Here is a 14,455-nt window from a genome sequence, read left to right on the forward strand (position 1 = left end):
GGCTGTGTCTCAGATCCAGATCCAGTTGTCTGGGAGAGAGATGCTGTTTGGCTTGCTGTGGTATCAGCTGCCCCTTGATACCACCAGCTTTGTCCAGGGAAGCAGGGATATGCAGTAAATACATGGTGATTAGGGATTTGGTGATCTGTTTTGAGAGTAAAGGAGTGGTGTTTTAAGCTGGGTGGAATTGCTAAAGATGTCTGCCACCTAGATATTTTGGCAAAATGCTACATTATTTTTAGAAATTCAGAAGGAAAAATCTCAATTACGCAGGGACATATGGCAGCATTATGCAGTCCTTTAGTTAGGCTTTATTTTTCCTTTGAAAGCAAAAAGAGATATTTAAGCTAATTGGCTCTTAATTTCTCCAATAAATGGAATGTAGTGTTAAAGTATTTATGTAAAATGACAGATTATCTGCCTTGTTCTTTTATAAGATAGTAAGGGTGAGCGTCGTTCTACATGAGAGAGAGGACCATTCTAGTATCACAGGGGCTCTTTTACAAAATATAAATAATTGGGTTATTGAGTGATAACCTTTTTAGCTTAACCCCATTTCCATATTACCACAAAATCCTTTTTAGATTTATTGTATTTGACTGGCAAGTAGTAGTTAGATTTCATGCAGGCTTTGTTAATCAGATGACATTTTTATAGAGAAGGTGAGAGAATGAGGCTGGTTAATTTGATTTTTACCAGAAGACATCTGGTGGTTGTTCCAGAGTCAAGTCTCTATAGGCCCTTCCTTTTCAAATATGAGTGTATTGCTATGGCTAAATTGTTTTGAGCTAAAGAATGTCAAAAGAGGGCTGTTACTCGAGGAATACTGTGGAACCATTTCCTTTTCTTTCTTAGGCTGTAATTGCACATCTCTGTTTTACCACAGCCAGGTAATAGTAGTGTTAAAAAGTAAAACCAACAAGTTTTCCGTCTCTAGTCCTGTATTACTTCTAGTCCTGTATTAATAAATAGAGGAAAAAGCTGCATGTGTCATAATATGAAAACTCTTTGTTTTGGCAAAGCTGAGCACTTTATATGAACAAATTTTCCCTAAAAACATAATACAGAACTGGGGAAACTGTGTGACAGGTAAATACAGAGACGTGAAAGTGAAGGAATATGAAATTCGTGTTATAAAAAGAACATAGAATGTTCTTCCTGGAAATATTTGGTGTAGCTTGGCATTTATGGTACTAATTCTTAGTTAATTTAATAATTTTGGCCCATCAATTTATTTTTTCCATCTTAAAAATACTCTCTCATGAGGGCAAGCTTAATTTCTTTCCTCCTGAGAGAGGTATTTTTGGTTTGTTTTTTGAGGCATTTCTAATTTAATTTTGTGAGGAAAATATCTGTAGCAGAGTTAGTTGTAAAGCTGAACAGATATAATAGAAGACTTCACATATGAAGTTTCTCCATAATTATTCTATTAGAAACTATAAAATGTTAGTAATTGTTGATAAGATATTGGGGCAGAAATTAATTTTGTTGAGGAAATCATTAATTTTTATTTTTTGCCACACTATTAAATGATTTTTTTGACAAACCAGATTGTTCTGCATTAAACAACAATGATGTAACAACTAAATATTATTCAAACTGATTTTCAGGGGATGATGGTTATGAACAAATTTCCAGTGATGAAGACGGAATTGCTGACTTGGAACGTGAAACATTTAAGTATCCAAACTTTGATGTCGAATACACTGCTGAAGACTTAGCTTCAGTTCCTCCTATGACGTATGATCCATATGACAGGGAGCTTGTACCACTTTTATACTTCAGCTGTCCATACAAGACTACTTTTGAAATTGAAATCAGTAGAATGAAGGATCAAGGTCCAGATAAAGAAAATTCAGGGGCAGTAGAAGCCTCAGTGAAGTTAACTGAACTGTTGGATTTGTATCAAGAAGATAGAGGTGCAAAATGGGTAACAGCTTTAGAAGAAATTCCAAGTTTAATAATAAAAGGATTAAGTTATTTGCAATTGAAAAACACAAAACAAGACGCCCTTGGCCAGTTGATAGACTGGACCATGCAAGCTTTAAATTTACAAGTAGCCCTTCGCCAACCCATTGCCTTAAATGTCCGACAGCTCAAAGCTGGGACCAAATTAGTATCCTCACTAGCAGAATGTGGGGCCCAAGGAGTCATGGGACTGCTGCAAGCAGGAGTGATCAGTGGATTATTTGAGCTCCTGTTTGCTGACCATGTCTCATCTTCCCTTAAGTTAAATGCATTTAAAGCTTTGGACAGTGTCATTAGTATGACAGAAGGAATGGAAGCATTTTTAAGAAGTAGGCAGAGTGAAAAAAGTGGCTATCAAAAACTGCTGGAGCTCATACTTTTAGATCAGACTGTGAGGGTTGTCACTGCTGGTTCAGCTATTCTTCAGAAATGCCATTTCTATGAAATTTTGTCAGAGATTAAAAGACTTGGTGACCATTTAGCAGAGAAGACTTCTTCTGTTCCTAACCACAGTGAACCTGATCATGATACAGATACTGGACTTGAGAGAACAAACCCAGAATATGAAAATGAGGTAGAGGCTTCACTGGATATGGATCTTTTGGAATCCTCAAATATAAGTGAAGGGGAAATAGAAAAGCTTATTAACCTCTTAGAGGAAGTTTTTCATTTAATGGAAACTGCACCTCATACAATGATCCAACCTCCTGTTAAGTCTTTCCCAACGATGGCACGTATTACTGGACCACCAGAGAGGGATGATCCGTACCCTGTTCTCTTTAGGTAAGACATTTTTGGCTTTGGGAAATATATTTTACCAGTCATTAGAGGCAATTTTATGTGGTTGGTTTTTTTTTTTTACTCTGTCTGTAGGTCAAGGATACTTGATATTTTAAAATAAGTAGTAGTGGAACTGAGAAGTATGTTACTATGGGTGAGCTATATTTAGTTAATACTTAAAGTTGTAATAGCAACTTAAGTTAAAGATAGTAATAATCAACAACAGTGCTTATATAAGCATGTCTGTGAGCAAGAATAAATGAGAAACCGCTGAGTGGCTTCTGGGAAGGTGGTACAAAGAGCATGGAACAGGAAGGAGAGAGCTTTTCAGTGTAAACCTCTTTGTACCTTATCACTGTAATACATTGTAGATTACCTGGTTAAAGATATATTAAAGGTTTAATTACCACTTGTTTCTGCCGTCTAACTCACTAGTTATCTATTGGTACAGTTTTGCCATTATTAGGTACCCACAGTAGATTTTTTAAATTTTGTTTTAATTTTTGAGTTTCTTTTTTGGCATTTTGCCTGTAAATAATTTTTTAACTAAATGCAAAAATTGCATTTTTATTATGTTATTCCTTATTTCTGTGAGTATTTTTTGCCTTGCTTTGGAACATAGTGCATTAACAGAAAATCAGTACTTGTCCATTCTAAAATCTGTACCTATCCATTCCTATTTTTAGCTGAAAATATCAGATCTTGCCTTAGTTTGAGTTCTTACAGGAGTGTAAGGTGGTAATTGCTAAAGCAAGGTCTGGTAGGAGATGAGGTCAAGAGTACAAAGTAGGAGTTTGGCTTTGAACAAGAGAAAGGAAACCTTATATGTATACAAATACAGATATCTTTGTAGTGTGGAGACAGTAGAGGAGACAAGGCACTTCTCACTGATCCTATTTTTGATAAAGTAGGAATTGAAGTCATGCACTGAGGATGACTGAGTGTCAGAAAAGGGTGATGCTCTCACATAGTCATTGAGGGGAAACTAGTAATTAATGGCCTACTAAGTCTTGTTTTTCTCCCCATAATTGGAGGAGGTATGTTTGGGTATCAGACTTTAGGAAATAAAGGGCTTTGAATGCTGTGCACTAAGGAATTTGGATTTTTTTTTTTTTTAATTTATTTGTTTTGGCTGCACTGCGTAGATTGTGGGATCTTAGTTCCCTGACCAGGGATCAAACCCGGGCCCCTGGCAGTGAGAGCACCGAGTCCTAATCACTGGACTGCCAGGGAATTCCCAGGGATTTTGTTTTTAGAATGTGGGAAGATCTCGAATATTTTGGAGTAGCAGATCTGGTATGATCAAAGTAGTGTTCTAAGATTATATTATAGTTACAAGATATATTGCAGTGGAAGAGAAATTGGAGTTATTAGGTAGATAAGCCTGTCTGAAGATTCTAGGTGGTAGGTGTTGTGCTAAGTACTTGGCCTGATACAGTGGCATTTACAGAAAATGGGAAGACAAATATTGTGCTAATATTGAGAGTCTGTGAAAAAGCATTACTAGGACTTGGCAACTGAACCTAGTAAGAGAAAGTAAGAAGGAGCTTTGATGTTTCTAGCCAAGGTAACTATTGGAACTGTGGTTTTATGGACAGAAACTGGTAAATTAGGAGGGAGAGTGAATTTTGAAAGGAGAAATAATTACATTTTGGAAGGATTAGTTTGAAGTGACGGCAAGGCTCTAATGTCCCATGTTGGGGTCTTCAAGATAACCCCCGAGATTTGCTAGATGGAGTCACAGGACTGTGTTGTAATCATGACCACGATTTATTATATCAAAAGGATACAAAACACGATCAGCAAAGGGAAGGGGTACATGGGACGAAGCCTGGGGAAACGAGTCATAAACTTCCAGAGTCCTTTCCTCATTTAGGCACACAGGACCCGCTTAAGTCCCCCAGCAACAAATTGTGACACGTGTGAAATGTTACGTACTGAGGAAGCTCATTGGAATCTCAGCATCCAAGCTTATTATTGGGGGATAGCCATGTAGGCACCCAGTACCTAGCATGTATCAGAATTCCAGACTCCCAGAAGGAAAGCAGGTGTTCAGCATAAACCATATTATTTGCATAAACAGTTTAGGTGCAGTGAGTATTCTTTCCAGTTGGTGGGCGGAAACCCTCCCAAAATCCAAGTCCCCAGAGGCCAGCCAAGGGCCAACCTTGCCAGCAGGCCTTTCTAAGAATAAACATTCTGAGGCCTGCCATGTTAACTATTTTCTGAACGTTCCATGAGGTGCTTAAGGATGCTCTTAGAGCATAATAATGTTTACTTTTGTGGTAAGAAGTTAGTGGAGGTGTTTTTATCATGATACAGAAGCCTGAGTTTAAGCAGAAGTATGATTGAAGAGGCAATTTTATGCTATGTGATTACAACTATATGACATTCTGGAAAAGGCACAACTGTGGAGACAGTGATTGCCAGGGATTGGGAGGGAGGGAGGGATGAATAGATGGAGCACAGAGTATTTTTAGGACAGTGAAAGTACTCTATCAGTAGCAGTTGGGTCTATTTAGGGGTGTTAGGTAAATTCAGACTTTTTCTACTAAAACTACGTGTACTAAAAACTGGTTCTTGGATTTGATTAAAGAGTCTATTGTATTAAATACTGAATATTGATAATTTGAGTTTTTTTTCCCCTAGAGGTACTAATTCAGATATACTACCTATAGTAAATCTGAATATACTATAAGTTTTTTATAGTATATGTACTATATTCTCCCTAGATATACTAATTCAGATATACTGATATGCCATGGGTCGAGTAGGACCATGGTTAAAAGGAAGGAGCATTTGATAAGTGGCCTGGAAGGAAGTCCCAGATCTTAAAGTCGTGGTTGATTCTGGAAAGAGAAAACTTGTCACAGTTACTTATTAAACATCCTTTGAATGCTAGGAAAAAGCCTTACAGAACTTTCACTTCTGTTTGGCCTAGTGTATAGAAGACTTGCTACTTACAGTACTATTTTAGTTAAAGCAGTATATTGCTGAAGATAAGGATTATTGCCATTAAATTTTTTACCTCTCTCCTGTCTAATGAATACTGAATAAATGAAGAATGTTTTACACTGACTTAACATATATTTTATTACTTCTTCTACAGGTATCTTCACAGTCATCACTTCTTGGAGTTGGTTACCTTGCTTTTGTCAATTCCAGTAACAAGTGCACACCCTGGTGTGCTGCAAGCCACAAAAGATGTTTTAAAGTTTCTTGCACAGTCACAGAAGGGTCTTCTTTTTTTTATGTCAGAATATGAAGCAACAAATTTGTTGATCCGAGCTCTGTGTCACCTTTATGATCAAGATGAAGAAGACGGTCTCCAGTCTGATGGTGTTATTGATGATGCATTTGCCTTGTGGCTACAGGACTCAACACAAACTTTGCAGTGTATTACAGAACTGTTCAGCCATTTTCAGCGTTGTACAGCCAGTGAAGAAACTGACCATTCAGATCTCTTGGGAACTCTTCACAATCTTTACTTGATTACTTTTAATCCTGTGGGAAGATCAGCTGTTGGCCATGTTTTCAGTCTTGAGAAAAATCTCCAAAGTCTTATTACTCTAATGGAGTACTATTCCAAAGAAGCCTTAGGGTAATTTTATGCTTAATCCTTAAATTTTCTATTTTATTGGAAAACTACATCACTAATGGGGTAGTTTCTTGAAAGAATGTGTTTTGAAAATAAAAACTGTAATTTTTTGACATAACACATAACTTCTTAATTAAGGATTAGAATGATGAAATCTCTAAGATGTGGCTATAAAGAAATGAAATAGCAGCTTCTTCCAGTTTCCCCACGGTGTTAACAAAGATTGCAGCTGTAGTACTCCTGCTAATTTTTGTGGAGGGAAATCCTAAGGTACAGGAATATACGTATACCTTAAGAGTCATGAGGACTATCTTGCTGTCTTCTGCCCTCACCTTCTAAGCTATTCATGGTGCTCGGATTTCAGAAGTGTTTTGACTGGATGAGGGGGATTGAGAATGACAGTAGTTTTCAAGAACTTGCCCTATAGGGCAGAGGGTTTTAGTGTATGAGAAGAGAAACATGCTCTTCCTGGTTCATGCCATACAAAGCAGTGGCATCCTTTGCATCGGGGTCTTGATATGACTCCTTGAGTGATGGATCTTTTGGGGGGACCTATAAAAGGCAAACAACAGTGACTTCTATGCCTAGCTGTATATTAACAGCTCTGTAGTGGAAGTCTGAATAATCATGGTGGTAGGTTGATTCATCACACTTGTTCCTATTTATCCAGAGTGAACAACCATTTTAAAGGAGACCGATGAAGTGTACTTCCTAATCTTTCATTGCTAACGAAGTACACTTATTAATATTTCATTGTTCTGATCTTATTTCTTAATAGAATTTCACTTTCCATTTTGATGCATGCGCTTTGTTACTACATACTTTTAAGTAGTGGTGTCAGGTGAATTGAAGGTGAAACTTTAAAATGCGATTTCCCGTTTTCAGGAAGTCAGTCACGTTTCATTGTGAAATTCCTTGATCCCTTTAAAACCAAGTAGAAAAAAATGTTAAAAATTGTTCCTAAAAATTTATTTTCATTTCAAAAACTTTAAAACCTTATTTTGTTTCAGTGATTCCAAGTCTAAGAAGTCAGTAGCTTATAATTATGCATGCATACTTATTTTGGTGGTGGTTCAGTCTTCGAGTGATGTCCAAATGCTAGAACAGCATGCAGCATCTCTCTTGAAGCTTTGTAAAGCAGATGAAAATAATGCTAAATTGCAAGGTATGGTACTTGAAGTTATTTTAAGCATTTATGATATGTGAAGAAAAAAAGCCTTTGAATATCTGTTGTTAGTACTTTATCATGTTTTGATTATATACCTGGTAATACCCTGTTTTTAACTTTCTGAAAGTTAAGATACCTTTTATGGAGGTATTTTATATGGTGTTCTTAAAAAGATTTTTAGGAAATTGTTCAAAGTACCTTTTTCTGAAAAGCCATGGAAATTTGTGGGTGGTTGAAGTTCCTAATCAAAGTAGAATTAAAGATGAACTCAGAAGTTCAGTTTTGTGTATAGTTTGCATGTGTGTGTGCTTTCTATATATGTATTTCTAAGTACAACACTGCTCTAAGTACAACTTAGAAATCCATTTTTATGGCAAACCTTATGTGGACAGTCTTGAAAAATTTAAGGTATTTAATTACAATTTTTTATTATTTTATTTTGGTTCTTGGCTTTCTGACCTTGCCAAGTAGAAAATTTGATAACATTGAGTACATGTTATGATAGCATGTGGCCTCTTTTCTTTCCTTCTTTTTTGTTTTGGCCGCACTGCATGGCATGCGGGATCTTAGTTCCCCAACCAGGGATTGAACCTGTGCCCCCTGCAGTGGAAGTGCAGAGTTTTAACCACTGGCCCTGGACCGCCAGGGAAGTCCCAGGCCTCTTTTCTTTTTAATCCTAAATTTTATGTGAGATACCACCAGTAAAAGTTGGGTACTGCACTCAACTTTCTATATTGAAAATAGATTTTTTTCCCCCCGAAGTATGCCTTTATAAAAGGAGGGTATGCAGCGTCTTCAAAGGTATTATTAATGCTTTACTACATTTTCTGTGTGATGGGTACACTAGTATTTGTTTTATTATTCCTTATAGCTTTCATTTGAGCACTGTATATTCTACATATATGAAAGAGTTAATTTAAAAATGCGTAGGAAAATACTCAGATGTAAACAGTTTTAATCCTCAGGATTGTAGTACCAAGGAAGGGTGACTACTATTTGCAGTTTCCGTCAGTCATTCCTATAAAGTGTCTAGAACTTATTACGTGAGAATGCTTTTCTAAAAACATTTTTGGTGATAAAGTATAGGTTTTATGGCATAGCTTCTAGGAGAGTTTTGAGTTTGGTTGCAGTAAATGGTATATTTCATGTGTTTCTTTTATAAACAAAGCTTGCTGTTATTAGTTTTGGGGCGATAGTGATTACTTTTAACTTTATAAAGGCAAATTAGGAAATTGATAAAATTTAAAATTCATGATAAGGGAAAAGGCACTCAGCAAATGTCCCCCCATGGGTTTGATCCTGTTAGAAATGAATACATATTGGGTATACTTTTTTGGGGGTGTGGGAATCAGTGGCAGCATTAGGTGAATAAACATTATGTTATTATATTGGTTTATGAATGGTCACTTTTATAATTCTTTTTTAATGTAAGTTGATTGCTGCAAAAATATTCAGTATAGTTAGATGGTTTAACCATGTAAACGTTTAAGTTTTCAGAAACCAAAAAACTAAGGGCGGTAACCTCTTTTTTTTTTAATATATATATATATATATATTTTTTTAACATCTTTATTGGAGTATAATTGCTTTACAATGGTGTGTTAGTTTCTGCTTTATAACAAAGTGAATCAGTTATACATATACACATGTCCCCATATCTCTTCCCTCTTGCGTCTCCCTCCCTCCCACCCTCCCTATCCCACCCCTCTAGGTGGTCACAAAGCACCGAGCTGATCTCCCTGTGCTATGCGGCTGCTTCCCACTAGCTATCTGTTTTACGTTTGGTAGTGTATATATGTCCATGCCACTGTCTCACTTTGTCCCAGCTTACCCTTCCCCCTCCCTGTATCCTCAAGTCCATTCTCTAGTAGGTCTGTGTCTTTATTCCTGTCTTGCCCCTAGGTTCTTCATGACCATTTTTTTTTTTTTTTTTAGATTCCATATATATGTGTTAGCATACGGTATTTGTTTTTCTCTTTCTGACTTACTTCACTCTGTATGACAGACTCTAGGTCCATCCACCTCACTACAAATAACTCAATTTCGTTTCTTTTTATGGCTGAGTAATATTCCATTGTATATATGTGCCACATCTTCTTTATCCATTCATCTGTTGATGGACACTTAGGTTGCTTCCATGTCCTGGCTATTGTAAATAGAGCTGCAATGAACATTGTGGTACATGACTCTTTTTGAATTATGATTTTCTCAGGGTATATGCCCAGTAGTGGGATTGCTGGGTCATATGGTAGTTCTATTTTTAGGTTTTTAAGGAACCTCCATATTGTCCTCTATAGTGGCTGTATCAGTTTACATTCCCACCAACAGTGCAAGAGGATTCCCTTTTCACCACACCCTCTCCAGCATTTATTGTTTGTAGACTTTCTGATGATGGCCATTCTGACTGGTGTGAGGTGATACCTCATTGTAGTTTTGATTTGCATTTCTCTACTGATTAGTGATGTTGAGCATCCTTTCATGTGTTTGTTGGCAATCTGTGTATCTTCTTTGGAGAAATGTCTGTTTAGGTCTTCTGCCCATTTTTGGATTGGGTTGTTTTATTTCTCAGCCATTATAGTAGGACATTACATTTCATTTTGAAGCTTGTTTAAATAATTAGACATAAGTTCATTCCTGTATAAAATTTAGTTTATTGAAATGAACATGGATCTGATAATCTAAAACCATGGTTTTTCTCAGGAAAAGAATACCTTTACCTCCCTTGTTTTAAAGGCTTTGTTATAAAGGCTTTTATTTTAAAATATTATATTATGAATTACTGTTTTTGTTTTTAAGAACTTGGCAAGTGGCTTGAACCTCTGAAAAACCTTAGATTTGAGATTAACTGCATCCCAAACCTAATTGAATATGTTAAACAGGTAAGTAAAACTTAAAAGTGCCTTGATTTTATAGAACTGTGTGGTAGTATTTAGTAATACTGTTTTAAATCACTTGTATAGGTAATGCAGTTAAGTGTACTTGATTGATTTACTAGTCTTGTGGGTATAGATTGGTACTGGGTATAGATGGGTATGTAATTGTGTGTATACATGAACACAGATGTACACAACCTTATTGCTTTCTATTACCAGCTTCTGTCCTACTTTTTTCCCTCTCAAATAGGAATAATATCACCTACCATTTTGATCACATTTACAAAGTGTTTTAAAGTTAAATGCTATGAAAATGTAACATATAATTATAGTTAAACTTTAGTGGAAAAGAATTTCCCTCAAAATTTGTACTTGAAAATTGGTAGAGTCAGTACCAGATAATTGCAATGGGGACTAGTTCTGTTAATTTGGTACGGTTAAATCTGCAATTGAAGTAATTAATGAGAGTTGAAAATCATATAATTCATAATATTACAGTTGAAAAATTCATATACACTTCAAGTAATTCATAATGAAAAAATTCATTAAAATCATTGCATTGTTAGTTTTGGAAGTTTGAAAAGTTTTCTTTGCTCCTTAGCTGATCCAATGTGTATCATAGGAAGAAGGGCTAAAAGTGCTCATAGATGCATAAAAAGTTTTAAACTAGAGGGGCAGAATGGACCTTGAATTATCTCCTTTTTCATTTAACAGATGAGCTATATGTGTTGTGTATGTGTGTGTGTGTCTGTGTGTGTAAACCACCTTGGTCTTGGAGCTGCAGTGTGTTATTGAAGTAATGTACGTGTATTATCTAATCTGTTGCTGTCTTGACCCACCAACAAAGAGCTATTTGGGTTTTATCTGCTTCAGATTTTTCTTCACTAACTTGTCTCTCTTCTCTTTTTCCTCCATCTCCCCTAAGAGTACTTTTTCCTCCTATAATGCCATCATATTCTTCTGTTCTTTATGCCTCAGATGATATCTAGAGTTTTTCATTATGTTCGGTCTTTTATTTAGCAGAAGTACAGTAGTGTCCTGTAAATTTAGATGGTCAGGTATTTAGGGTACTTGTGCATGGTTAGGAGAATATATAAAGTATCCAATAAATATCAGATGGTTTCACTTAAAGTATTTAACCAATAAAAAGTTCAGTACTAGAAATTTGAATTACATGCTGTAATTAAGAGTTTTAATTTTTATGTAAATCTTTGTCCCATTAATTATGGTTATTATAAATGACTCTCATTCTAAGATGTACTAAAGACAGTTGATCTAAGACTGAAACTTCACTCTGTGGCTCCCTGCTGCCTTATGTAATTTGTGAATTATTGAAAGGCAGCAAGGAAGAAATTAGAGGAAAAGATAACCTAAGATGGGAAACATATGAGGAAAAAGATTTTCTTATTTTTAGGTTTCTCCTCTGAGGTTTAGAAGCTGAAATAGTAACATTTTAAAGTGCTATTTCTTTTAAGTTTTTTTAGCCATCTGTATGCTGCTCCTTGGAAACTACAAAAATAAAGCAACTTAAACATAACTCTTTGTTGCCAGGAAGCATAGCGTGGGCAGGTGCTAAGGACATAGGCAACTGTATTTCTTTTTCCTCTAGCCATGCCCCAAATGGCCATCATAACTAGATTCTTGTGGTATCTGCATTTTTTAAAATGTATGTTATGTAGTGTTAAAACATTCCATCATGCTTCCTCAGTTTTCAAAGAGCTTTAGTACCCACAGGGCTTTGTAAAATCAGAGTCATTTCTTCCTTTTTGGGAAAGAGGATATATAGTAAGAGTATCCAAAAAGGAGCTATTTTAAATTCTTAATCCAGAGAGTTTCATACATAATCTGTATGTAGCCTTTCTTTTAGTCAGTACTTTTTAATATACTTGTGTTTGCAATTACTCATTTTATGCTCAAAATGTCATATATGGTACAACATATGCCAAAGATTATATAACCTTTATAAACTTCATTAGCCTTATTCATGTTTTAAATTTAGTTAAGAAGTTTAAAATGATGTAAGCACTTAACTTGAAACTCATATTTTTAACTAATACCTTCTCTGGGCCTGATAGGTACCAAGAAATTAAACTTTCTGTTCATTTTTATTTTTGAAGAATATTGATAACTTGATGACCCCAGAAGGAGTTGGCCTTACAACTGCCTTGCGTGTTCTCTGTAATGTGGCATGTCCACCACCTCCTGTTGAAGGTAATGTGGCTACTATACTTAAAAACTACTGTTTTTTAGGCCTAGTATAAATATCATTTATTAAATAAAATATTCAAAATCTTAACCAATGATTAATATGTAAGTAATTAGAGTTTTTTTTTTTTCTCCCTTATTTATATAAAGGTCAACAGAAAGACCTGAAATGGAATCTTGCTGTCATTCAGCTTTTTTCTGCTGAAGGAATGGACACCTTTATTCGGGTGCTGCAAAAATTGAACAGTATTCTGACTCAGCCTTGGAGACTCCATGTCAACATGGGGACTACCCTTCACAGAGTTACTACTATTTCAATGGCTCGCTGCACACTTACTCTTCTTAAAACTATGTTAACGGAACTCCTGAGAGGTGGATCCTTTGAGTTTAAGGACATGCGTGTCCCTTCAGCACTTGTGACTTTACACATGCTCCTGTGCTCTATCCCTCTCTCAGGTCGTTTGGATAGTGATGAACAGAAAATTCAGAATGATATCATTGATATATTACTGACTTTTACACAAGGAGTTAATGAAAAGCTCACAATCTCAGAAGAGACTCTGGCCAACAATACTTGGTCTTTAATGTTAAAAGAAGTTCTTTCTTCGATCTTGAAGGTTCCTGAAGGATTTTTTTCTGGACTCATACTCCTTTCAGAGCTGCTGCCTCTACCATTACCCATGCAAACAACTCAGGTATCACTTCCATATAACATGCATCTTATAAATGACTGCAATAACACTTTTTAAAAAGCCAGTGATTTTGTTTAAAAAACCCTCATCTCCTTCCCCTAAGAAAGACATAAGATAACTGGATGAGGGTGAGATAAAACTGAAGCAAGTTGGTCATTAAGGAAATATGGGAGTAACATTTTAAATAAATTTTTGTTAATGTGAATTTTATTATGCTGTTATGTATACTTGTACTTTTGTTATTTTTAAATCCTTTCCCCCCACCTTTATCATGTGTTAGAATTTGCCGTTAACTAGGTTGCTTCACCAATGGACTCTGCTCTACTGACTGCTAACCTGAGAACAATAAGATTTTTTAGATGCATTGAATTCAAGCAAATGTTTAATTGTAAACAGAAAATTAAATGTTTTAAGCATGCAGTAAAGATGTTCTTTTCGTAATAGTTCTTCCTGAACAGTTTTTGTGACTATAAATAAATATTTTAAAAAATCTATGTACACACACATTATACTTTTTTAACAGGTTATTGAGTCACATGATATATCAGTGGCACTCAACACCCGAAAATTGTGGAGCATGCACCTTCATGTTCAAGCAAAGTTGCTCCAAGAAATAGTTCGCTCTTTCTCTGGCACAACCTGCCAGCCCATTCAACATATGTTACGGCGTATTTGTGTTCAATTGTGTGACCTTGCCTCACCAACTGCACTTCTGATTATGAGAACTGTGTTGGATTTGATTGTAGAAGACTTGCAAAGGTATTTTCATTTTGCATTAAAAATTTTTTTCCTCAAGTTATTTTTGACACATTCATTTTTTTTTAACTTAGAATTTGGAAACCAGGGTTTAGTGTGCTCAGATAATATGTGTACATATAAATATACACATATACATATATACAGACACACAGACACATGAATATATATAGATTAATTTTAAGTAGGAAACTATTTCATTATTTCATGTGCAAGATATCTTGAAGTGTTTCAAGATTTGGGGTGTTTGAAAGGTGAGCTATGAAGTACTCTGATTTAAGAAAATACATTATTAAAAACCTGAAAAAAAAAAAAACAAAAAAAACAACCTGAATTTACAAAATTTTATAGTAATTGTAAAATTCCAGAGAAGTTGTCATACCCAAGGAATGAAGTTTTTTTATATAAGATTTGT

The 14,455-nt window shown here is 35.5% G+C and overlaps 1 protein-coding gene across 2 annotated transcripts in view; it reads left to right on the plus strand.

Moving 5' to 3' along the window:
- The window catches only part of VIRMA (vir like m6A methyltransferase associated), a 59,692-nt gene that overhangs the window by 20,939 nt on the left and 24,298 nt on the right, over positions 1–14,455 (plus strand). For both annotated transcript variants that reach the window (XM_059901545.1, XM_059901548.1), the window contains exons 8-14: positions 1,611–2,751; positions 5,858–6,349; positions 7,357–7,511; positions 10,311–10,393; positions 12,505–12,598; positions 12,743–13,287; positions 13,808–14,043. In XM_059901545.1, coding sequence (XP_059757528.1) covers positions 1,611–2,751; positions 5,858–6,349; positions 7,357–7,511; positions 10,311–10,393; positions 12,505–12,598; positions 12,743–13,287; positions 13,808–14,043 — 2,746 coding nt within the window. The remainder of the gene's footprint in view (positions 1–1,610; positions 2,752–5,857; positions 6,350–7,356; positions 7,512–10,310; positions 10,394–12,504; positions 12,599–12,742; positions 13,288–13,807; positions 14,044–14,455) is intronic.

Source organism: Balaenoptera ricei, chromosome 17, assembly GCF_028023285.1.
Source record: "Balaenoptera ricei isolate mBalRic1 chromosome 17, mBalRic1.hap2, whole genome shotgun sequence".
Taxonomy (NCBI): Eukaryota; Metazoa; Chordata; class Mammalia; order Artiodactyla; family Balaenopteridae; genus Balaenoptera; species Balaenoptera ricei.